This window comes from Eubalaena glacialis, chromosome 12 (assembly GCF_028564815.1).
Source record: "Eubalaena glacialis isolate mEubGla1 chromosome 12, mEubGla1.1.hap2.+ XY, whole genome shotgun sequence".
Lineage (NCBI taxonomy): Eukaryota > Metazoa > Chordata > Mammalia > Artiodactyla > Balaenidae > Eubalaena > Eubalaena glacialis.
In genome coordinates this window covers 49,308,621-49,332,792 of record NC_083727.1, presented here as the reverse complement: position 1 = coordinate 49,332,792, position 24,172 = coordinate 49,308,621, and the positions used below count along the sequence as shown (strand labels likewise).

At 38.0% G+C, this 24,172-nt stretch overlaps 1 protein-coding gene across 1 annotated transcript in view; it reads right to left on the bottom strand.

Annotated features, from left to right (window-relative positions):
• Positions 1–2,156: 2,156 nt before the first annotated feature.
• REV3L (REV3 like, DNA directed polymerase zeta catalytic subunit) overlaps positions 2,157–24,172 on the bottom strand; it is a 196,111-nt gene continuing 174,095 nt past the window's right edge. Inside the window, exons 27-32 of the mRNA XM_061207643.1 lie at positions 16,860–16,974; positions 12,473–12,610; positions 10,465–10,655; positions 9,530–9,776; positions 6,987–7,196; positions 2,157–2,720 (exon numbers count right to left, since the gene is read on the bottom strand). Coding sequence (XP_061063626.1) covers positions 2,580–2,720; positions 6,987–7,196; positions 9,530–9,776; positions 10,465–10,655; positions 12,473–12,610; positions 16,860–16,974 — 1,042 coding nt within the window. The 3' untranslated portion in view covers positions 2,157–2,579. The remainder of the gene's footprint in view (positions 2,721–6,986; positions 7,197–9,529; positions 9,777–10,464; positions 10,656–12,472; positions 12,611–16,859; positions 16,975–24,172) is intronic.

The window sequence follows — 24,172 nt, the reverse complement described above, 5'->3', positions numbered from 1 at the left end:
ACTATTAGAAAATTGAAGTTCATGTAGAATTAGTATTACATGGCTCAGCATCTGCCTCTTTCCCACTGTTGACTGGGACCTCTGTGGGAGTGAAGAGGGGAGCTAGAGTTGTAAGTAGTTTTTGTTAATACTTCACACCTAGGGAAACACGTTGGTGGGAAGTGGTCAGAATGAGAGAAAATGATGTTTTAACAACCTTAAGGGAATGTTTAATGAGATTATTTCTTTAGCATTACTCAGAAAATGTTTTTTTTTTTTTCTGGTCTGGGTGAAACACAAAACTTTATTAATAGCTGTTCTAAAAGGGAGGGGAAATAATTATGAAAGTATACTGGAAGCTTCTTATAAAATATTTTTTGGTAAAATAGGTCCATGTTTCAGCACCCTCACTGGTGACAGTTACTGAAACAGCAGATGCATCTCATTAAAAGGCAGTTAGGCTACAGACTCTGAGGACAGAGTTAGAAGGGAGGCATTTCCCTGCACAAAAGGGAACCAGAGATATGCTAAGTGCTTAAAACTAGTTTTGAGCTTCTTTTGGGCACTAGTATTGAATAACCATTTGCTAGTTTGGCTATGTCCAATTATAAAGAGGTTAAGAATGATTATTCTGTTGAGAATAGTGTCTAGCTATACTGATGAGAAAGATATAAGTGGAAGTCCTGATAACACAGAACTTAGAAAAGGGAAAGTAATAGAAAAGTTCATCAATGGCCACCCATGCAAAGGTAAGAAAATCCTAATTCTAAGGACTAGCTCTAGACTCCCAAACAAAAAAAGATCCACAGAAGTGGCGATTTATGATGTCTCCACAGGGCTTAGGAGAAATATGTGCAGACATGAATTATATCTCTTTGATTACATATTTACCATATAATTTTCAGAAAACAAATCCCAATATTTGGAAGTACTGAATTCGGCAGTACCTAGACCTACTTCTGGTGCATAACCAGATGAGCTTTCTATCTTAAAATTAATTTTTTTCTATTGAAAATATTGGCATTAAGAAGTTTTTTAAAAATATAAATATTTATTTTTGGCTGTGTTGGGTCTTTGTTGCTGTGTGCGGGCTTTCTCTAGTTGTGGTGAGCAGGCTTCTCATTGCGGTGGCTTCTCTTGTTGCGGAGCACAGGCTCTAGGTGCACGGGCTTCAGTAGTTGTGGCTCGCAGGCTTAGTTGCTCCGCAGCATGTGGGATCTTCTGGGATCTTCCTGGACCAGGGCTCGAACCTGTGTCTCCTGCTTTGGCAGGCAGATTCTTCTTAACCACTGTGCCACCAGGGAAGTCCTGGCATTAAGTTTTAAAAAAGTACTAATAAAATTTTTGCTTTCCCGTTGGAAAGTCTTGGCTTCAAAATTAATTACTATCATCTATCTAAATGAATATGAACATGGATGAGAGCTAAACGTTTCCTAGACTACTTTTGCTCCCATTTAAAAAAAAAAAAATCTTAAAGTTTTGGTTAGGGAATTGCAACATCAATTAGTATATAACGAGTTAAATTTGCCTCATTAAAATTCAGAGAGGGTAGGGAGGATGTAACTAACTAATGTAGGCTTATAAAATAGATGAAGATCATTCTATTTATAGCAAGATAAAAATCACACTGCTGTATTTCGTAGTTTATTCAATTTTAATATGGTTTCCATTATTAACTTTTAAAACAATGATTTCCAGTTTAGAAAACAATGCACTGACCACATAATTCCTTTTTTATTTTATAGTTATACAAATATTCTAAATACACATTTTGTGTTCAAGATGATGGCAAATAAGATTAACTGTACAGTACATAAGGAAAGAAAATATTTTAAGCATATTTAGAAGCAATAGAAATGTCTATACAAAACAAGCAAAAATGGAATAAAATTTTTTATTTTTAAAGTATTGCAACAGGCCCACAGGTTTGTAACAAAAAAGTCTTTGCACAGTTCCTCACAATGCCCCATTAATAGCTAAAGCAAGACAGCGGTTTTAGAAAATAATGTTTCAAAATGCTACACATGGTACTATTGTTTGCACAGTTTGATCAAAATAACAACTCTACTCTGAGTCAAGCAAAACCTAGAGGAAATATACCAAACAACTTGAAAATCATTTGTATAAAATTCATTGCACATTATTTTACTTAGTTTGAAAAGTAAAAAAGTGTATTTACAAAATATTTCGCAGTCAAAATTATAAAGTGAATGGATAACACGTCTTGATACAGACAGTTCAAGGAAAACACGAATGTTTTTTAAAGGTTTTCAGTGCTCCTTCCACAGGGAAGTAAACATGATCTACTCAAATGGATTTACAAGATGTTACGCATACCGTAGCAAATTCGACACCTGCATTATAAAACAATGTTGAAAAGGGGAAAGGATGAGGGGTTTGTACACTGTAAGAAGTGAGCTATTCAAAGATCAACAAGTACAATTTTTAACTCAGCATAAAAGTCTTCATAGTCTTCAGATAACAGACAGACAATGAACATACTTGACTTGACTTGATGAAAGTTGAAAAAGCACCATGCACAACAGTTTAGTGGTAAACACTGAAAAAAATAGCACCTGGAATTCTGTGATATTGACAATTTAAAACTGGTCTAGTAATTGCCGGAGATATGGTGCCTTGGATAATTCTCTATTTACTCGGGAGAGTTTGTAAAGTACTGGGCAGTTCAGAGAAACACACGGGATATGTCGATCAAGGCAACCTGTACAGTTCTTGCATATCTGAAAGTACAAGAGGAGTACATCAAATGATAGGAAAGTTTCTATCTAGATGTATAAACAACAAACTTTTATAATCCCTCCTTTGTGACCCACCACAGATTACAGGCAGACATATGGCACATATTACAGAAAGTTTCATTAATTTTCATCTCTTTGAAGCATAGCCAACCCTAAGTTGAGACATTTCTAAAGGATATTATTTCACAAACCACAGAGCACAAAATTCCCTAAGGATTCATTTCATCCCAGAGATCAAATTTCATTTATGGTAGAATCCTATTATATTAACATCCACATAATAAGCTACCCAATTACTATTCAAAGACTGTCTCTTAAATGTGCTATGTACACTATTTTTTCAAGTTACTCATATTAAACGTTTTGTATGCCAATCATAAAAAAGTTACCCACTTATTTCAGAAGAGAAAATGCTAGTATGGAAAAAAAAAAAAATCAAAGCATGTGAATTTGAAAGTAGTAGTCTAGACCAGTAGTTTCAACCCTGGCTATATACATGAGCCTAAAAATAGACTAATGCCTCAGCCCCATCCCAGACCAATGAATCAGGATCTCTGGGCATAAAAGCCTAAGAATCTGTACATTTTAGGGCTCTCAGGTGATTCTGATGTATAATAAGATCTGATCTAAAGGAAAATAATAAATCATAATAATGTCTTACCCAGTGATCAGATTTTAATATGTAAAGTCTCAAGTTATACATACAGTTTAAAAAATTGATACAACATGAAAAACATTGAAGGCTACTAGTGAGGGCCCCAAGGGTCAAGAAAATATATGCTGATTTTTTATGTGAATAGTGTATCCAAGTGATTTAAAAAAGGGATAGCAAATAGCAGCTACCATAAAATCAGATCTGCTCTACTTAATTCTCTGATCTGTATCTAAGAGCTTCTGTTTTAGAGGTCTCACAGGGCAAAAAATTTTTGTTCTTTGTGCCAGTATCTTCCAGTCAATTGAAAGGCCAGTTTTTCTGAGCACACTGGTTACTGTATCCAGTATTATGATACTGCCACAAGCAAACAACTGAGAGCCCTGTGCTTCAGCGTGCTCTCTTGAAGAGCAAGTGTGCTGTTCTCCTCTGAAGACTTTCACCAATTAGATCTCTGCCAAGAGACTCAAACCTACTCCCAAATATGGAATGTCTGCACTGCAGCTACGTTCAGGTGCCAGGACAAACTGATAAATATTTATGCACTCGCTGTGCTTGCCTGATAAATAAACCAGGATGGAATTACTTGCCTCACTAAATTTAACTCAATGTTTAGTTTCAAGATCCTTTACTGGTGATTTAAACCCCGAGCAGCTTACGTTTAAAACTTTAAACACCACAACCTGGAAACTTACATTTTAGCAAACATAAAACAAAAACAAAAACTGCTTTAATATTTATTGATTCTTTCTTTTTGCTATCCTTTGGCTTACTTTCTTGTTTTTTAAAAAATTTTCAGTCAGATGCTTAAGTTCATTTTTTAATGTTTATTATTAAAAGTGTTTAAGTTGATGAATTTTTCTTTGAGATCTGCTATGGTTGTCTAGAATCTTATATGTGTTGTTTGTTTAACAGGGAGTGTTAAAATTTCCAAGTAGAAGGATCATTTTGTTTTCTGAGTTTATAATTAACTACTAGCTTTATAGAATTGTATTGATAAAATGTTTGTAATATTTCAACTTTCTGAAGTTTATTAAGGTTTTCTTTATAGACTAAAATATGTTCAATTTTTTAACATTCCATAAACACGTGAAAAGAAGGTATAATTTCTAATGTTGGGTTACAGAGTTTGATATATAATCAAAAGGTCTATCTTATAATGTTGTTTAGATCTTTAATAATTGTACTGATTTCTGATCACTTGACTGGTCTTGGGCTGAGAGAGGTGTATCAAATCTATTACTAATGTTTCTGACAATTTCTCATTTTATCTCCTGTAATTTCTGCTTTATGAAAATTCCTACAGATTATTTAGTGCACAGGAGACACACATTTTAATTCTCTTAGGAAAAAAACAATCCTAAAGTTAAAATATCTCTTTAAAGATGATGAACCATCCTTATTTTAAACAGCGTTACTTTTAAAACTGCATTTTTATAAGAAATAAGACCTAATATTGAAGGAAGGTTCTGGTTAAATTGATGGCACCAACTAGCGTAGTGCATGTTGCTGGGGGCAGAAGACAGTAAGGTCCAGGGAGGAGGCCACTCACAGCCTCTGACGTCAGTGGAGCTCTGGAGGTCCTGCCCATGTTTGCACCTTGTACTAGACGCCAACTAGGGAATTTTCTATGAGGGCTGGTTGCTGCCATTGGGGTAGTAACCTAAAAAACAGAAGCTGGGGTCACCCAGTGACTAGTGGTTGTACTAACCAGAACCACTAGTACAAGGTACAAAAACTGGGACAGAGTGGCTGAAAATTGGTTGGCCATCACTCCAGAGACTTACTGCTGCTTTAACTGTGCATTCAGCAAGAAGCTGTTTCTTCATTTAATACATGTACGACCCACCATGGGCTGGACTCCGTGCTAGGCACAGCCAACTCAGCAAGGGAAGGGCAGGGCCTCTGCCCTCACTGGGCTCACTTTCTCTTCGGTGGGGAAGCTCGAGCTAGTGTTGAGAATGGACAGGATGGCGGGGGGTCAGGGTAGGAGGCTGTTGCAGGAGTTTGGGGAGAGATAATGGTAACAGGACTAGGATGGACTCGGATGGTAATACAAAAGGAATTATGTGGTCAGTGCACTGGACTAGGATGGTAACAGAAGGGAAGGAGAAAAGTGAGCGTGCTTAACAACTATTTAGGAGAGGGAAAAGTCACTTTATCATTTCAGTAAGCTAGGCTTCTGTGGTTGCATCAAAATAATCATACTTTGAGATCTTACTGTCCTTAATGAAATCTGTTTAATGCATTCTGGATGACCGGCTATACACTATACAACTTAAGAGTTTTCTGCCAGTGCAGAATAGCAGCTAGAATGGTGCAGAGGAAACAGTGTATACTTTACCAGTCCTTAATCATCCTTCTATTCTAAGAGCCTAGTCTCCCAAGAGATGGCTTCTCTCCCTTTTCAACTGTGTGGCAGCTAGGTTGTCCTCCTAGGAGGTTGTGGATACTCTGACTTGGTTCAAAAGCCTTTTTACCTTGAGGGGCATGGTGTAGAACCTGGCCTTTACATACTGGTGGTTGGATTACATTAGGCATGTGAGCAGACAAGCTGCCAGGAGTGATCGTTTAGGAGAATTCACAGTGATAGAGCTAGATAGGACCTAGGAAAGAGCATCAACCCACATTCTGAGAAAACGGGGGCCAGAGGACATGGCCAATACTATGAAGTCCAGACTGGAATCCTGATGTTCTTACTATCAGCTTGATTCATTTTCTACTATATCACACTGCCTCTCAATTATGTGGTTGGTTTTAAAACACTCCAATAACCTTATATATTGCTCTTCTAAAGACAAAACAAACTCCACCTCAAAATTGTTATTCTCTCACCTGAAAGCTAAAATTGTAACTTGAAACATGATGGCATAAGAAGATATAATCAGTCCTTTAAGAAATATACTACTTAAAAAAATGTGCTATAATATTTTTTCTTTAGATTTAATTTTCTAACTTATTTCAAGAGATTCCTATTGTTTATTTCTGCTGGAATTCCACATTTGAAAAATTATCTCTACATTTTATGTCTGTATCCCACCTCAGCTGCTTATTACCAGTGGAACATGGGGCAAATTACTTAATCCCTCTGTGTCAGTTTACTCTTCTGTAAGAGGGCCTAGAACAGCCAGCCTCTGGCAGACAGGAAGATTCAATCATGTTAACTGTTAATTTTCTATCTTGACTCTCAGAATTGCAAACCTTCCAAGTTTACTAGCAATTCTCTAGGAAAACCAGATTTTTATGAGAATGGTAAGTAGATATGGTAGACAAAGCAATTAGTACTTTTCTTTCTTTTTTAGAAATACTGTTATAAAAGAAATTGGGTGGCTGGACATTGTAGTTCTATGGTTCTAATAAACATAATACACTATTCTATAAAAACAAAAACTAAATTATAAAACAAATTTAGCCATTTTTAATAGTTTAGTTCAATTATGATATTTTTAGGATTTTAGGAAGTTTATTAACTTAGAATCCTTATTCCACTTTCACACCAGTTTCACACCTTACACTGCACCTCCCTCAAGAGTTGACTACATTTCCCTGAAGAATCAGATTGCTTGGGATTCTGGGTCTTTTGAACAAGGTTGTACCTTTACAAGTTGTTCCTGCTGACGTTCCAACTCTCGAATTTCTTGGTTGAGGATGACTGCAACATGCTGAGGTTGGCTGCGACAGTTACTACAGATGCCGTGCTGAGTCAGGTCATCACACACAGGACAGTGTAAGGTAGTAAAATATTGTGAGATAGTGCCTTTCCGCCCTTCAGGTTCACTTCGAGAGGAGCTGGTGGCTTTCTGGATCTATAAAAACAACAGTTCAGAAAAACATCAATTCAGAAATAAGTCTGAGCCAGCTTCATAGCAGAGTGGCTATTCTCATGCTAATTACAGGTTTACTAAGGCATTATTTCATTTGTTCAACAAATACTGAATAGCTACTATATGTCAGGCACTGTTCTAGGCAATGGGGCTACAGAAAAGAACAAAGTCCTTCCTTTACACCTTAATATCATCAGATAATATTGTTTTGTTTTTGTTTTTTGGGAAAAAAATAGTCTCAAGAGGCACAAACTTCCAGTTATAAAATAAGTAAGTCACTGGGATATAATATACAGAATAGGAAATATAGTTAATATTATAATAAATTTAAATGGTAACAGATGATAACTAGACTTTATCATGGTGATCATCTCATAATGTATATAAATGTCAAACCACTCACTATGTAGTACACTTGAAACTAATACCAGATTGTATGTCAATTATACTTCAATAAAAAAGAAAAATAGTCTCCTGTCACTCAGTTTTTTGTTTTTTAAAAAATTTATTTATTTTTGGCTGCGTTGGGTCTTTGTTGCTGTGCACGGGCTTTCTCTAGTTGCAGCGAGCGGGGGCTACTCTTCGTTGCAGTGCGTGGGCTTCTTACTGCGGTGGCTTCTCTTGTTGTGGAGCATGGGCTCTAGGTGCGCCGGCTTCAGTAGTTGTGGTGCATGGGCTTAGTTGCTCCGCGGCGTGTGGGATCTTCCCGGACCAGGGATCAAACCCATGTCCTGTGCATTGGCAGGCGGATTCTCAACCACTGCACCACCAGGGAAATCCCTGTCACTCAGTTTTTTGGTTGAGATATGTAGATATATGAGATCATATGGGGCAATGGAGATCACAGAGGACAAAGGAAGAAATCCAGGTTTAGAGTAGATACTGTTTAAGGCTGCACAATTTGGGACATGGAAGCAAGGTAAGTGGAAGGTTAAAAATAGCTTGTTAGGCAGTAAGGTGCAAAATTCAAGCAAAAGTAAACCTGGAACATTTCAAATGAAATTAGATACACGTTACCTAAGCATTCCTCATTTGAAGTAATACTGGTTTCAGAGATGTCTTCTGATACTGTTTTTCACACTGAAATAACATTATCATCTTACAATCATACCCTTGGTGTACTCCCTTGCTGTCTTATAAGTCACTCTACATAAAAGTTATTAGGTCAGCCTTTTATAAATGCCATTGTTTTAACATTCTTGCTGGTGATGAAATGAAAAATAGTAATAGCTTTGTGGCGTAGAGCCAGGACACAGCATTACAGATGTTGGCCAGCACAGATTCTCTGAAGCACAGCTTCAACCTCAGCTTCCCAGCTTATTCTTTTCCTTGAGGCCCTAAGTGCTTACTGAGAAAGTAAAAATAATTTAAGTATCAACTTTCATCAGTTTTCCTGAATACCCTCAGCCTTTCATAGTCTGAGCAAATGACAGCAGATCTAATTCTAAACATCAGATAACAACTGCTACTCTCCTAGAGTAATGTATCCCAGATTATTACAGAACCACAAATCGTTCCTTCAGGCTTCTAATGGGTAAACTAAGAAAAAAAGAGTACAAGCAAAACTCCCTTTGGTAAGATTCCACGTTGCATGTTTTACTTTAGTAAAATGCTATTTTAATTATTTCCTTAGTCTGGTTTCTGCAGGACTATGTCTAGCTACTACATCCTATACATTTCTTTTTTTTTTTTTTAATTAATTAATTAATTATTTATTTTTGGCTGTGTTGGGTCTTCGTTTCTGTGTGAGGGCTTTCTCTAGTTGCGGCAAGCGGGGGCCACTCTTCATCGCGGTGCGCGGGCCTCTCACTATCGCGGCCTCTCTTGTTGCGGAGCACAGGCTCCAGACGCGCAAGCTCAGTAGTTGTGGCTCACGGGCCTAGTTGCTCCGCGGCATGTGGGATCTTCCCAGACCAGGGCTCGAACCCGTGTCCCCTGCATTGGCAGGCAGATTCTCAACCACTGCACCACCAGGGAAGCCCCTATACATTTCTTAAACACCCATTTTGAAGGGATTTTCTGCTCTCCTTTGTTTAATTTTTATTAGGTGCTTTGAGTTATTTTATAGTTAAGTGTTTACCATTGAAGTAGTTGTTGGATTTATTTTAATCTTCTATAATTTGGCCAATCTGACAGAAGCTGGGAAGGTGTTTGTAGAAAACCAAACCAGAAAAATGTAGCATCTTTGCTGGCATAGGATAATAAAGCATTTGCTTTGCTCTGATAGCATGTAAATAAAATCTTTAGTTCTACTGAAAATTTTAAGTGAATTCTCTCTCTAGAGTCATAGCACAGGTACTATTTAGTAGGCTTACCCTTGGTAATTCATGATACCAGTTGAAGACATCAATACCAATAAGTGAGAAGATTCTTGCCAGGGGTGGAAGGATTTGCTTGGTGATATAGTAAGTGGCATTCAGTCTCAGAGTCGGGTCCTGCAGGACTTCCACTGGGCGCCTTACCAGCTGGATGAGTGGTACTCCGGGGGTCCCATAAATGATGACATATGGCACTCGTTCCCCAACTCGAGGCTCAGAGCGCCGATCATAAGTAAGCATTTTCCTATTTAAATCCAGATAAAACAGTCACTCAAAGACTGTCATGGAAGGCATCTTTCCAGAAAATTAAATGAGAATTAAACAATAATGAAACCATGAGAAATCGACAAGGGGAACCTTCAAGTAACTTTTTTGACAACTATATACACTTCACTTAGTTGGCACTAAGTGGATATTCTGTAAGAGTTTAATAAAACTTACTTTGTAAATTACTGTTACATGGAGAACAATATGAGTTGGCAGATATCAACTACCTTAAATTGTTTTCTATCCCCTAAGAGTAAGAATTAACTATTGTAAATCTAATAATGGAAGATAAAATTTAGCTGATTAGATAGATGATCTGATTCTAGAATGATACCATCTCAGTGCTTTCGTAGACCAAAATTAAGGACTACCTAGTGATTCTGATATGGGAAAAACAATCAATTCTAGCTCTGTAACAGATTACAATTTCACTGAATTTAGTTTCTGCAGGGAAGGCCAGAAGAGGAGCTCTTTCTTCTTCTTTAGAACTTGCAACGTATGGGGGTCACCCACTCACTTTAGCGAGGCTTCACGTGGGCAGGGGAATAGAAAATTGTGTATCTGTGCCTGCGGACTGGGTGTCTTTTCATCTACTCCAAACCATTCCGAATCCCAGGACAACACTTACTAGGTATTGGGGGTTGTGCTGTTGTGCGCATCATTACCTTGTAAGTTCCAGGGCTGGCACACACGCGCCAGGTTTGTAAGAGGCACTTCCTCTGTATTCCTTTGCAAAGATAAAATCTTGTATGCTGGCCTTTCCTTCCAGAAGCTTCATACATTGTCGTTGAACATACTGTTTAATTAAACTTATATCTCTTGTTTCAAATAGCAGCTTCAGAGAACGCTCAAGTATCTTTAAAAAAAAATGGATATGCTCATAAGGATAAAATATCCCCCAATATATTTCATCATTGCTGTTATACCTTCAATTACGTAATTACTGAAACTTGCTGATCTGTCTGAACAATCTGCTATTTACAATGACTGGATAATAAAAATTATTGAAACTGGAAAATATTTTGGAGACTTTATTTAACTTGCGATTTCTAAAAATAGAATATTATGTAGTTTGAGGAAAATCATATCGGAATGACATGCAGATGAAACATTTGCTGTGTGTGATGAGCCACATGAAACATTTAAGTTGTCCTAAATAGCCAAGAGCACTCCAGGCACAAAAAGCCAGACATCATTTCATGTATTATTTTTTATTTACCCTATTACAGAAAGGGCTGGATTCAGGTGGACAGGGAGAAGTTTAAACATCACCAAGCAGTGAAATAAAGTCAGTCTTTTTGCCTTTTTATAGTGTCAGTAAATATATACTAACTGTGATAGAATTTTCTGTGCTGGAGTATTTCTACTAGAAAATGACTGACATGCAGTAGATTTATGCAGTGGAATGAATTTAAATTAGTTCCAGGTGAAAGCTCTGTATCTTATTCTGAGTACTGGAATCCATACATACACAAGAAGTTGCTAACTTAGCCAAGGCACCGTTCTTCCCTCAGAGGAAGAATGCACTGGATATCTTTTCCAGAAACTAGTATTAAAAAATATCTCAAATTTACATAATATTATATATGACATAATAGGCTGCTATCAGTCAATCTATTATGCTTTTAATGCTCTCGTAAAACTCAGTGTATAGAGTGCTATTCCATTTATACCATTTATTTTTGGTTTGTTATAGAAGGAATCTGGGCCTGAATAAAGAGAAAATAAATATAAGATACTATGGTTGAGAAATTTAGGTAATTTATATTACCATTGTTCAGAAATCTCCCTAACTTGTATTTGGTAACCCAAGTAAACAGAATTTCAGTTAATCTAGGATGGATTATATTACTTATGAAATTTCTCTGTTCAATTTCTCTTCTTTATCCTGCTCCATAGCTTTTGGGTGTTGCCATATGATAACATGTCATATCATCTCTAGGTGATTAGGCAGGAAATTTTTATCAAGTTCAAGTGTTGGTTTTTAGCAATTGTGCTAAAAGGTAAGGTGTGGGAGAAATCAGAAACTAAGGACTTAAATAAGTTGTTTTCATTAGAAATGAAATTCTCAAAAAATCATACAGTTCCTCTTATAGTTATACATAGTCATATAGGCTACATAGTTCCTCCACCTAGATATATGTGCTTAAGGATTTGTACCGGATTCTTTAGCCACTTATTTCTTTTTAAAAATTATTATTATTTTTTTGGCTGCATGGGGTCTTCGTTGCTGCGCGTGTGCTTTTCTCTAGTTGCGGCGAACGGGGGCTGTTCTTCGTTGTGTGCAGGCTTCTCATTGCGGTGGCTTCTCTTGTTGTGGAGCACGGGCTCTAGGTGTGTGGGCTTCAGCAGTTGCAGCATGCGGGTTTGGGAGTTGCGGCACACGGGGTCCTAGAGCGTGCAGGCTCAGTAGTTGTGGCGCATGGGCTCTAGGGCACATGGGCTTCAGTAGTTGCGGCATGTGGGCTCAGTAGTTGTGGCTCTCAGGCTCTAGAACGCAGGCTCAGTAGTTGTGGCGCATGGGCTTAGTTGCTCTGCGGCATGTGGGATCTTCCCGGACCACGGATCGAATCGTGTCCCCTGTGTTGGCAGGTGGATTCTTAACCACTGTGCCAGCAGGGAACTCCTAGACACTTATTTCTTAAAGATAACAACAAGATAGATAAAACTTACCTTAGAAACAGCAGGGCAGGAATCTCTTCTGACTGTTTCTATTCCTTTTGCATCAAATACTGGGTCCTTTTGATCCAGTGTTTCATACATGTAACCCACATACCTCTTTTTTGTTTGTAAGACACAGGGCAAATATACCTGTGATGAAATTAATAAAATGTCTATCAATAACCATTTTTTCCCAACCATGAATATCTTATTTTTATATGCCTTTTTCTCTCTTTAACCAGATGTCAATTATAAAAAATTCTAAATGTGGCTTAGGGCCCAACGAATTCATGATACAAAATGAGACAACACTTGCAGGTAAAAGCACACAAAGCGAGTTGTTCTACTTCCTCACCACACACTCACTCCTTTACTTGCACTATCCATTTTGCTCCTTCCTCAGCTGATACTGCTCTCTCAAAGTCATCAATCATATCTTTTTAAACAATTTAAAAAATGACTTTAAGTAACACCTACATGTGGTACAAATTAAAAAGTTATAAGAGAATATACAATGAAAAGTCTACCTGCCCCTCCACAGAGGCATCCGGTGATTGATTTCCTGTATATTCTTCCAGAAATATTCTATCTAAGTACATGTACTTATATACATAAGGGTAGCTTACCTTCCACATCACTCTGCACTTTGCTTATTTCATTTAATAACTTATCTTGGAGAGCATTCCATCCTGCACAGAAAGCTCATTTTGTTTTGTAGCTACATAGCAGTCCACTTTATGAGGGTATAATAATTTTTGTAACCAGTTATCTACTATGGGTTATTTAGGATGTTTCCAATCTTTTGGAGTTACAAATAGTGTTCCAGTGAACAACCTTGCATGGATAAATCCGCAGGATAAACACCTTGAATTGGAATTCCTGGATGAATGGGTGTGTGTCCCCACCCCTTTTTATGTTACCAAATTGGTCCTTTCCTCTGCCCCAAAGCTGTATCAGTAATCACACTAAACGTAAGTGGTGTAAAAAGTGTAAAAATGGTGTATAAAGTGTAAACATTGGTGTAAAAAATGTAACTTGTAAAAGGCAGAAATGATCAGATTAGATCCCATCAAAAAGATACAACAATATGCTTTCTACTAGAAATCCACTTTAAATATAAGGACATAGAAAGGTTAGAAAAAAGATACACTTGTTAATACTAATCAAAACAAAGCTGTTGTGGCTATATTAATATCAGAAAAAGTAGATATCCAGACAAGGAATATTATCAAAGATAAAAGTATCAATTTGTCAAGAAGATACATAACCATAAATGTATATGCACCTAATAAGAAAACTTCAAAATGCATGAAATAGAAACTGGCAGAACTAAAAGGAGGAAACAGGCAAATCTATGATTATACTTGGAGACTTTAGCACCTCTCTTCTAGAAATTGACAGAAAATGAGTAAGATTGTTGTTGGCTTCAACAACACTATCAGTTAACCTAAGTGACATTATAGAACATTCCACCCATAGCACCTCTCTTCCAGAAATTGACAGAAAATGAGTAAGATTGTTGTTGGCTTCAACAACACTATCAGTTAACCTAAGTGACATTATAGAACATTCCACCCAATAACCAGAATACATAGGGATTTTCAAGGTCACATGGGAACATTCACTAAGAGACCATATGCTAGACCAAACAATGAACTTTAACAAGCTTAAAAGCATTGAAATTATATAGACTGTGTTCTTTGACCACAATGGAATTAAAATTAATAACAAAAAGATGTCTGGAATATCCTTAAAAATTTGGAACTTAACACACTTCTAAATAACCTACAGGTCATTATCACTGAAGTAAACGAATAATAATAAAAGCACAAGATATCAAAATTTGAAGCTAAAGTAGTGTTTTGAGAGAAATTTGTTATCGTTAAACGCTTATATTAAAATTTTTTGTTTAAAATCAATGATTCAAGTTTCTAAATTAAGAAGACAGGAAAAGAGAAGCAAACTAAACCCAAAGTAAGTGTAAGGAAGGAGATAATAAAGAGTGGAAATTAATGATACGGTTCTTCAGAAAGTTCTATAAATGGATAAACCACTAGCTAGAATGATCAAGGGGGGAGAAAATGGAAAAACAAATCAAAAGTGAAAGGAGGGATGTTACTAAAGATTTTACAGATATCAAAATCGCAATAAGGAAGTATAAATAGTTCATGCCAATAAATTTGACAACTTAGGAGAAACGGACAAACTCCTTGACAATCACAAGTTTTAAAACTGACATGAGAAGAAAACCTGAATAATATATATTAAAGATATTTAATTTGTAATTGAAAATCCCTTCCCCCCCCCCATAAAATTTCAGGACTAGACTGCTTCACTGATGAATTTTATCAATCATTTAAGAAAAAATTGTACCAATTTTACACACTTTTTCTTTCAGAAAGTAGAACAGGAAACACTTCCAACTCATTTTCTGAGGTCAGATTTTTTTTTTCCTGTCCCCAAACCAGAAAAAGACAATACAAGAAAAAAAACCCAATAAAACTACAGACTGATATTCATGAACATATGCATCACAATTCTTAACAAATGTCTGTTTTCTTTGAGAAGTTTTGCAGTTTTTGCTTTTATGTTTAGGCCTGTGATCTATCTCAGGTAAATTTTCACGTCTGGTGTTATTTTCTAAGGACACCATGCTCTTCACTTTGCCAGATAGGTTGAGTGTCCACAGCATCACACACATACTTCTAGAATAGCACTCATCATCGCTCTGTCTTCTAATTTTTCTTCCCTCTTTCCCTGCAATTAGAATGCTCAATCTTCAGGACAGATACCGTATCCAAGTCCTCTCTGAATCTCTTCTAGCACAATTCTTGCTTCAGAGTAGGTGCATGATAAACATTTGGGAGTCATCTTTGATTCTCTTCTCCCTCTTTTATCTTTTCCACACCTGCTCTCCTAAATCAACCACTTTTAACTCCTGCCTATCCTTCTTTCCATTTTCTCTTGAATTGTTTATTTTCGCTAGTTTATCTCACTACTTCAGGATATACAGGTTACAAGAGGCATCCTGTCTTGAGATTCTCCTCTTTCCAATCCATCTCCGCACCACTGCGAGGCCAGTCCTCCCCAAAAAGCTCGGTCATGCTTTTGTTTGATAAACTTTCCTGAATAAAGTTTAAACACTTTAGCTTGGCATTCAAGACACTCTATAATCTGGTCTTAACTTTATTTTTCCAGACTTCTCTCCTGCTACTCTGTATTCCCATGTTGTGCGTTTCCAACTCCATATCCTTCTATATACCATTTTCTTCTGTGCAGAATGACTGCAGCACCGTGGCTGCCTATTGAAATTCTAACCATTTTCTGAGACAGAATGCAATGTATACCTCCTACATGGAGTCTCCCCATCCAGCCTAGGAGGACACAATACCTCCTTTCCTTTGCACTCTTACAGTGCTTAGAGAGACTGCTTCCTAAGTTTACAATGAAAGATCATTTACATACATTTCTAATCTTTCCTTTTAAATTATTGGCTCTTAGAGGGCAGGACTGTGTCTCATGCTTCTTTGCATTCCACACCTCTCCTAGCTCAGTATCTTTTATATAGAAAGAACTAAATGCATATTTTATATAGAAAGAACTAAATGCATATTTTATATAGAAAGAACTAAATGCATATTTCATATTTACTTTTCAAAGTAAAGTGAAAGTAGTCGAAGGTCCTGTGGCAGACTGCATTCTCCAAAGAAATAATATCTTCCATCCCACATAGCCTTCTCACAATGTGACTCTGACATTCTTCCCATTAAGAGAAGGGGACCTATGTTCCCTCTCAAATCTAGACAGGCTATAATGCTATATGATTTTGAGACTAGGTCATAAAAAGCAAAAGAGCTTTCATCTGGTTCTTTGGGATGTTCATTCCTAGAACTCAGCTATCATGCTGTGAAGAAGAACAAGTAGCCCCAGGGAAAGGCCAAGTGTAGGTGTTCCAGCTCACAGCCCCACCTGGTGTCCCAAATGGCAGCCAGCATCAACCCCCAGACATGAGAGTGAGCAAGCTTCAGGTGATTTCAGTCCTTAGCTGTCAGCTAAGGACCTAGACATTGTGGAGCAGAGACATGCCATCCCAGCTGCACCCTTCATGAATTCCTGACCCATAAAAATCTGTAAGCTCAATAAAATGGTGCTTGTTTTACACCATTAAGTTTGGGGTTACACAGCAATAGTTAACTGGAATAGTCTTTCCATTTCTTTATGTAAGATATTACAAAAAAAATTGAGAAAATTATACAAAAATAAGGGAAAAATACTTTAAATTTAACACTTTCACAGACCCATATACCATTACAAAATCTGAAAATGTATTGAAAAAGTCAGAAATCTACAGAAAATATGTGAATTTTATACGTGGTTAGTAGTATTACATTTCTCTTACCTTTTCAAACTTCAGTTTCACTGGTTTAGGATTGGTAGCAGTTACAGCTTCAGCAATTTCCTGACCAATCTTAAAAGACTGCTCCTTAGTGGCTCCTTTCAGTAGCACAAACATACTAAGAGGATTAAAAATAAAGTAGGGTAATGAGGAAGGCATTGTAACAAAAAAAAAATCTCATCAATAGTAACTTTCCTGGATAATACTCTAAAACCAAGGAAAACCTTTTTTTCCCCCTTATTCTTCCTTATTAAGTTGCTCCCTACCTGAGTTTTCTTGTTTTGTCACACTCTCCTGTGTGCTCACGGTATATCTTGTTACAGATCTTTAAGACATCTAATGTTTCTAGTTTAGCTACACACAGAACAGCTATCACAGCTGCCAAGAAGGTCCTGGGTCATTCCTATACATTTACAGTTTTCCATGACACACAATTATGTCAGTCACAAAATAAAAGATGATGACTATAAAGAAATGGAAAATTTACTTGTGATATGGGAGGGAATTTCCTTCCAGAACCACCCAACTTAGAGAAGAACACATGTATATTTTGTAAAAATATGTTCATTGAAGAACAGTTAGAAAACACAAAAAGGCACAAAGAAAACAGCCATTTATAATCTCACCATTCAGAAAAAAGACACTAGAAGCCTTTTGTGTACATCTGTAAATCTTTTCTCATTTGGGATCACAGATCATACAGTTTGATAACTTTCTCCTTTCATTTAATGGTATATTGTGAACATTTTCCCATGTCACTTAGTTCTTTTACATTATTTTAACAGTTGTACTGTATTTCAATGTATGGATGTAGTATAATTTAACGAAACCCCTACCACTGGAAATCTAAGTCATTAAATTTTTTTTCTAATATTTAATATATAATAATAACTTGGCAAGCTATGTCCTTAGAATAAATTCCTAGAAGAGGAATTTCTAGATAAGTGGTATATACTAAAAATATTTTTTGAAAGATAATGTGAAACTGAAGTCCAGAAAGATATTTCTGACATACAATCCCACCATCAGTATACGCAGGTCAAGAGGGAAGGATTTCTAATACAGATAAAAAAAATTCTAATATGAAAAATACTAAAAAATAACTGATAAAAGTATTGGGCATTTTTTCCTAATATAATCCAGCTAACTCTGTAATAGCACTTTACATTTCAGTATATACCACAATCTGAGACCAACAGAAGTAATGGCAAATAAATATACTTAAGGAAGAGAGATTATAAAGCTGATCTTCATTTATAACTTTAGTGGAAAGACATTAAATAGTAGAAATGAATACTTTCTTGAAACATGGACTTTAAGATTCTTGGAGCCACATAAACCAATCTTATTTCTTAAATGCTTTTATATTGGACTCTCAATCTCATTTGGATGGTTTTTTTTGAAAAGCTCTTTCTCTGCCAATATTGCAGATAGTACTTGTGTTAGAGTTTGATCTGAAAAGCTTAAGGAGTATTTATTTAATATTACTTAAGGCCTTGAAAATAAAAATTTATCAATCTGAATTAATGTTAACATAAGGCACAACAAATAGGCCTTAGATAGCTAATTATACTTTTAAGCTAGGCTATATTCTGAACCACCTAAAGCTTTTTATAATATTTTCTTTCTAGGCCCATCTGATGCTCATTATACCAGTATAGCCTTTTCAAAAAAAATAGATTATTACATTTCCTTTTGAAAGATTATTTAAAAAATCAACTTCATTGAGATATAATTTGCATATAATAAAATGAATACATTCTCATTCTAAGTGTACAGTTCCATGAATGTTGACAAACGTATAGGCTTGCTATGGGCTGAACTGTGCCCCTTAAATTCATACGTTGAAACCTTAACCCCCATTGTGAATGTGACTGTATTTGGAGATAGGGCCTTTAAAGAGATGATTAAGTTAAAATGACGCTCTAATTTAGGTGGTTAGGGTGAGCCTAATCTGGTGTTTTTATAAGAGGAAATTACACAAAGAAACACCAAGAATGCACATGAACAGAGGAAAGATCATGTGAGGACAAAGTGAGGAGGTAGCTACCTGCAAGCCAAGGAGAGAGGCTTCAGGAGAAACCACAGCTACTGGCTAACACCTTGATCTTGGACTTCAAACCTCCAGAACTGTGAGAAAATAAATTTCTGTGCTTAAGCTACCAAATCTGTGACAGCCCTAGAAAATTAATATATTTGTGTAACTACCACCGGAATCAAGATATAGGGACATTTTCATGACCCCATAAAGTTCCCTTGTACTCCTTTGCAATAATTCTCCACTCCACTCCTAGCAACACATGACCAGCTTTCAATTACTATAGATTAGTTTTGTTTTTCAAGAATTTTATATAATATACAGTACATACTTATGTCTGGCTTCTTTCACTCAGTATATTTTTGAGATACACCCATGTTGCTAAAGTAGCAGTAACTGGTTCCTTTTTACTGCTGAATAGTATTCCATTGTATGGATATGCTATATTTGTTCATCCATTCATCTGTTGATGAACATTTGGACTGTATGCAGTTTTGGACTATCAAGAATAAAACTGCAGTGAAGAGGTGCATCAAGTCTTTGTGTGGACCTAAGTTTTCATTTCTCTTAGGTAAATATCAAGGAGTAGGATTGTTGAGTCATGCTAAGGGTATGTTTAACTTTAGATGTAAACTCCAAACTTAAAAAAAAAAAGATTATGCTTAAAATGTTCAGATGCAATAATGAATTGAAGTGTTTCTACACACATTTCTATAAAGCTCTAGAACAGAGAAACTAAACTATGGTAATAGACATCAGGTAAGTGGTTGCCTGGGGGAAGGGGATGAAATTGAGGGACTGACTGCAAAGGAGCATGGCAGAACTTTCTACAGTGATAGAAATATTCTATATCTTGACTGGGGTGGCAGCTGATTACATGGGTCTATACATTTTGTATATTGAACTATGCACTTTTTTGTTAAAAATTATACCTTGGGGGGCAAGATGGCGGAAGAGTAAGACGCGGAGATCACCTTCCTCCCCACAGATACATGAGAAATACATCTACACGTGGAACTGCTCCTACAGAACACCCACTGAACGCTGGCAGAAGACGTCAGACCTCCCAAAAGGCAAGAAAATCCCCACGTACTTGGGTAGGGCAAAAGAAAAAAGAAATAACAGAGACAAAAGAATAGGGACGGGACCTGCACCAGTGGGAGGGAGCCGTGAAGGAGGAAAGGTTTCCACACACTAGGAAGCCCCTTCGTGGGCAGAGACTGCGGGTAGCAGAGGGGGGAAGCTTCGGAGCCACGGAGGAGAGCGCAGCCACATTGGTGCGGAGGGCAAAGCGGAGATTCCCGCACAGAGGAGCGGTGCCGACCAGCACTCACCAGCCCGAGAGGCTTGTCTGCTCAGCCGCCGGGGCGGGCGGGGGCTGGGAGCTGGGGCTCGGGCTTCGGTGCTAGCCGGGAGGGAGTCCGGGAAAAAGACTGCAGCTGCCAAAGAGGCAAGAGAATTTTTCTTGCCTCTTTGTTTCGCGGCGCGCAAGGAGAGGGGATTCAGAGCGCCGCCTAAACGAGCTCCAGAGACGGGCGCGAGCCGCGGCTATCAGCGCGGAACCCACAGCAACAGGGACGCAGAGGGAAAAACGGAGAGATTCCCGCACAGAGGCTCGGCGCCGAGCAGCACTCACCAGCCCGGGAGGCTTGTCTGCTCACCCGCCGGGGCGGGCGGGGGCTGGGAGCTGAGGCGGGCGGGGGCTGGGAGCTGAGGCGCGGGCTTCGGTCGGATCCCAGGGAGAGGACTGGGGTTGGCTGCGTGAACACAGCCTGAAGGGTCTAGCGCACCACAACTAGCCGGGAGGGTGCATGAGAAAAAGTCTGCAGCTGCCGAAGAGGCAGGAGACTTTTTCTTGCCTCTTTGTTTCGCGGCGTGCAAGGAGAGGGGATTCAGAGCGCCACTTAAACGAACTCCAGAGACGGGCACGAGCCGCGGCTATCAGCGCGGACCCCAGAGACAGGCATGAGACGCTAAGGCTGCTGCTGCCGCCACCAAACAGCCTGTGGGCGAGCACAGGTCATTCTCCACACCGCCCCTCCCGGGAGCCTGTGCAGCCCGCCACGGCCAGGCTCCCGTAATCCGGGGACAACTTCCCCGGGAGAGCGCACGGCGCGCCTCAGGCTGCTGCAACGTCACGCCGGCTTCTGCCGCCGCAGGCTCGCCCCGCCTCCTCCGTACCGCTCCCTCCCCCCGGCCTGACTGAGCCAGAGCCCCCGAATCAGCTGCTCCTTTAACCCCGTTCTGTCTGGGCGGGGAACAGACGCCCTCAGGGGACCTACATGCAGAGGCGGGTCCAAATCCAAAGCTGAACCCCGGGAGCTGTACGAACAAAGAAGAGAAAGGGAAATCTCTCCCAGCAGCCTCAGAAGCAGCGGATTAAAGCTCCACAAACAACTTGATGTGCCTGCATCTGTTGAATACCTGAATAGACAACGAATCATCCCAAATTTAGGAGATGGACTTTGGGAGCAGGATATATTAACGTTTCCCCTTTTCCTTTTTTTTGTGAGTGTAGATGTGTATGCTTCTGGGTGAGATTTTGTCTGCATAGCTTTGCTCTCACCATTAGTCCTAGGGTTAGGTCCGTCCGTTTTTTTTTTTTTGGCTTAAAAATTTTTTTTTTCCCTAATAAATGTTTTCTTAATAATTTTTTCCTTATTTTCTATTTTTTAAAAAAAATTTTTTAATAAGTTTTTTCATATTTTTATTTTAAAAAATTAAAAAAATTTTTTTCTTAATAAATTTTTTCTAAATTTTTTTATTTTTAGTATAAAAAATTAATAAATCTATTTTTAAAAATTAAAAAAAATTTTTTTTAAAATAAATTTACTCTTAATAATTTTTTTTCTTATTTTTTATTATAATTGCTTTATTTTATTTTATTTTATCCTCTTTTTTTCTTTCTTTCCATTTTTTCTCCCTTTTATTCTGAGCCGTGTGGATGAAAGGCTCTTGGTGCTCCAGCCAGGCATCAGGGCTGTGCCTCTGAGGTGGGAGAGCCAACTTCAGGACACTGGTCCACAAGAGACCTCCCAGCTCCACGTAATACCAAACGGCGAAAATCTCTCACAGATCTCCATCTCAACATCAAGACCCAGCTTCACTCAACGACCAGCAAGCTACAGTGCTGGACACCCTATGCCAAACAACTAGCAAGAGAGGAACACAGCCCCATCCATTAACAGAGAGGCTGCCTAAAATCATAATAAGGCCACAGACACCCCAAAACACACCACCAGACGTGGACGAACCCACCAGAAAGACAACATCCAGCCTCATCCACCAGAACACAGGCACTAGTTCCCTCCACCAGGAAACCTACACAACCCACTGAACCAACCTTAGCCACTGGGGACAGATACCAAAAACAACGGGAACTACGAACCTGCAGCCTGTGAAAAGGAGACCCCAAACACAGTAAGATAAGCAAAATGAGAAGACAGAAAAACACACAGCAGATGAAGGAGCAGGGTCAAAACACACCAGACCTAACAAATGAAGAGGAAATAGGTAGTCTACCTGAAAAAGAATTCAGAATAATGATAGTAAGGATGATCCAAAGTCTTGGAAATAGAATAGACAAAATGCAAGAAACATTTAACAAGGACGTAGAAGAACTAAAGAGGAACCAAGAAACGATGACAAGCACAATAAATGAAATTAAAAATACTCTAGATGGGATCAATAGCAGAATAACTGAGGCAGAAGAACGGATAAGTGACCTGGAAGATAAAATGGTGGAAATAACTACTGCAGACCAGAATAAAGAAAAAAGAATGAAAAGAACTGAGGACAGTCTCAGAGACCTCTGGGACAACATTAAACGCACCAACATTCGAATTATAGGGGTCCCAGAAGAAGAAGAGAAAAAGAAAGGGACTGAGAAAATATTTGAAGAGATTATAGTTGAAAACTTCCCTAATATGGGAAAGGAAATAGTTAATCAAGTCCTGGAAGCACAGAGAGTCCCATACAGGATAAATCCAAGGAGAAACACACCAAGACACATATTAATCAAACTATCAAAAATTAAATATAAAGAAAACATATTAAAAGCAGCAAGGGAAAAACAACAGATAACACACAAGGGCATCCCCATAAGGTTAACAGCTGATCTTTCAGCAGAAACGCTGCAAGCCAGAAGGGAGTGGCAGGATATACTTAAAGTGATGAAGGAGAAAAACCTACAACCAAGATTACTCTACCCAGCAAGGATCTCATTCAGATTTGATGGAGAAATTAAAACCTTTACAGACAAGCAAAAACTGAGAGAGTTCAGCACCACCAAACCAGCTTTACAACAAATGCTAAAGGAACTTCTCTAGGCAAGAAATACAAGAGAAGGAAAACACCTACAATAACAAACCCAAAACATTTAAGAAAATGGGAATAGGAACATACATATCGATAATTACCTTAAATGTAAATGGATTAAATGCTCCCACCAAAAGACACAGACTGGCTGAATGGATACAAAAACAAGACCCATATATATATGCTGTCTACAAGAGACCCACTTCAGACCTAGAGACACATACAGACTGAAAGTGAGGGGATGGAAAAAGATATTCCATGCAAATGGAAATCAAAAGAAAGCTGGAGTAGCAATTCTCATATCAGACAAAATAGACTTTAAAATAAAGACAATTACAAGAGACAAAGACGGACACTATATAATGATCAAGGGATCGATCCAAGAGGAAGGTATAACAATTGTAAATATTTATGCACCCAACATAGGAGCACCTCAATACATAAGGCAAATACTAACAGCCATAAAAGGGGAAATCGACAGTAACACAATCATAGTAGGGGACTTTAACACCCCACTTTCACCAATGGACAGATCATCCAAAATGAAAATAAATAAGGAAACACAAGCTTTAAATGATACATTAAACAAGATGGACTTAATTGATATTTATAGGACATTCCACCCAAAAACAACAGAATACACATTTTTCTCAAGTGCTCATGGAACATTCTCCAGGATAGATCATATCTTGGGTCACAAATCAAGCCTTGGTAAATTTAAAAAAATTGAAATCGTATCAAGTATCTTTTCTGACCACAACACTATGAGACTAGATATCAATTACAGGAAAAGATCTGTAAAAAATACAAACACATGGAGGCTACACAATACACTACTTAATAACGAAGTGATCACTGAAGAAATCAAAGGGGAAATCAAAAAATACCTAGAAACAAATGACAATGGAGACACGACGATCCAAAACCTATGGGATGCAGCAAAAGCAGTTCTAAGAGGGAA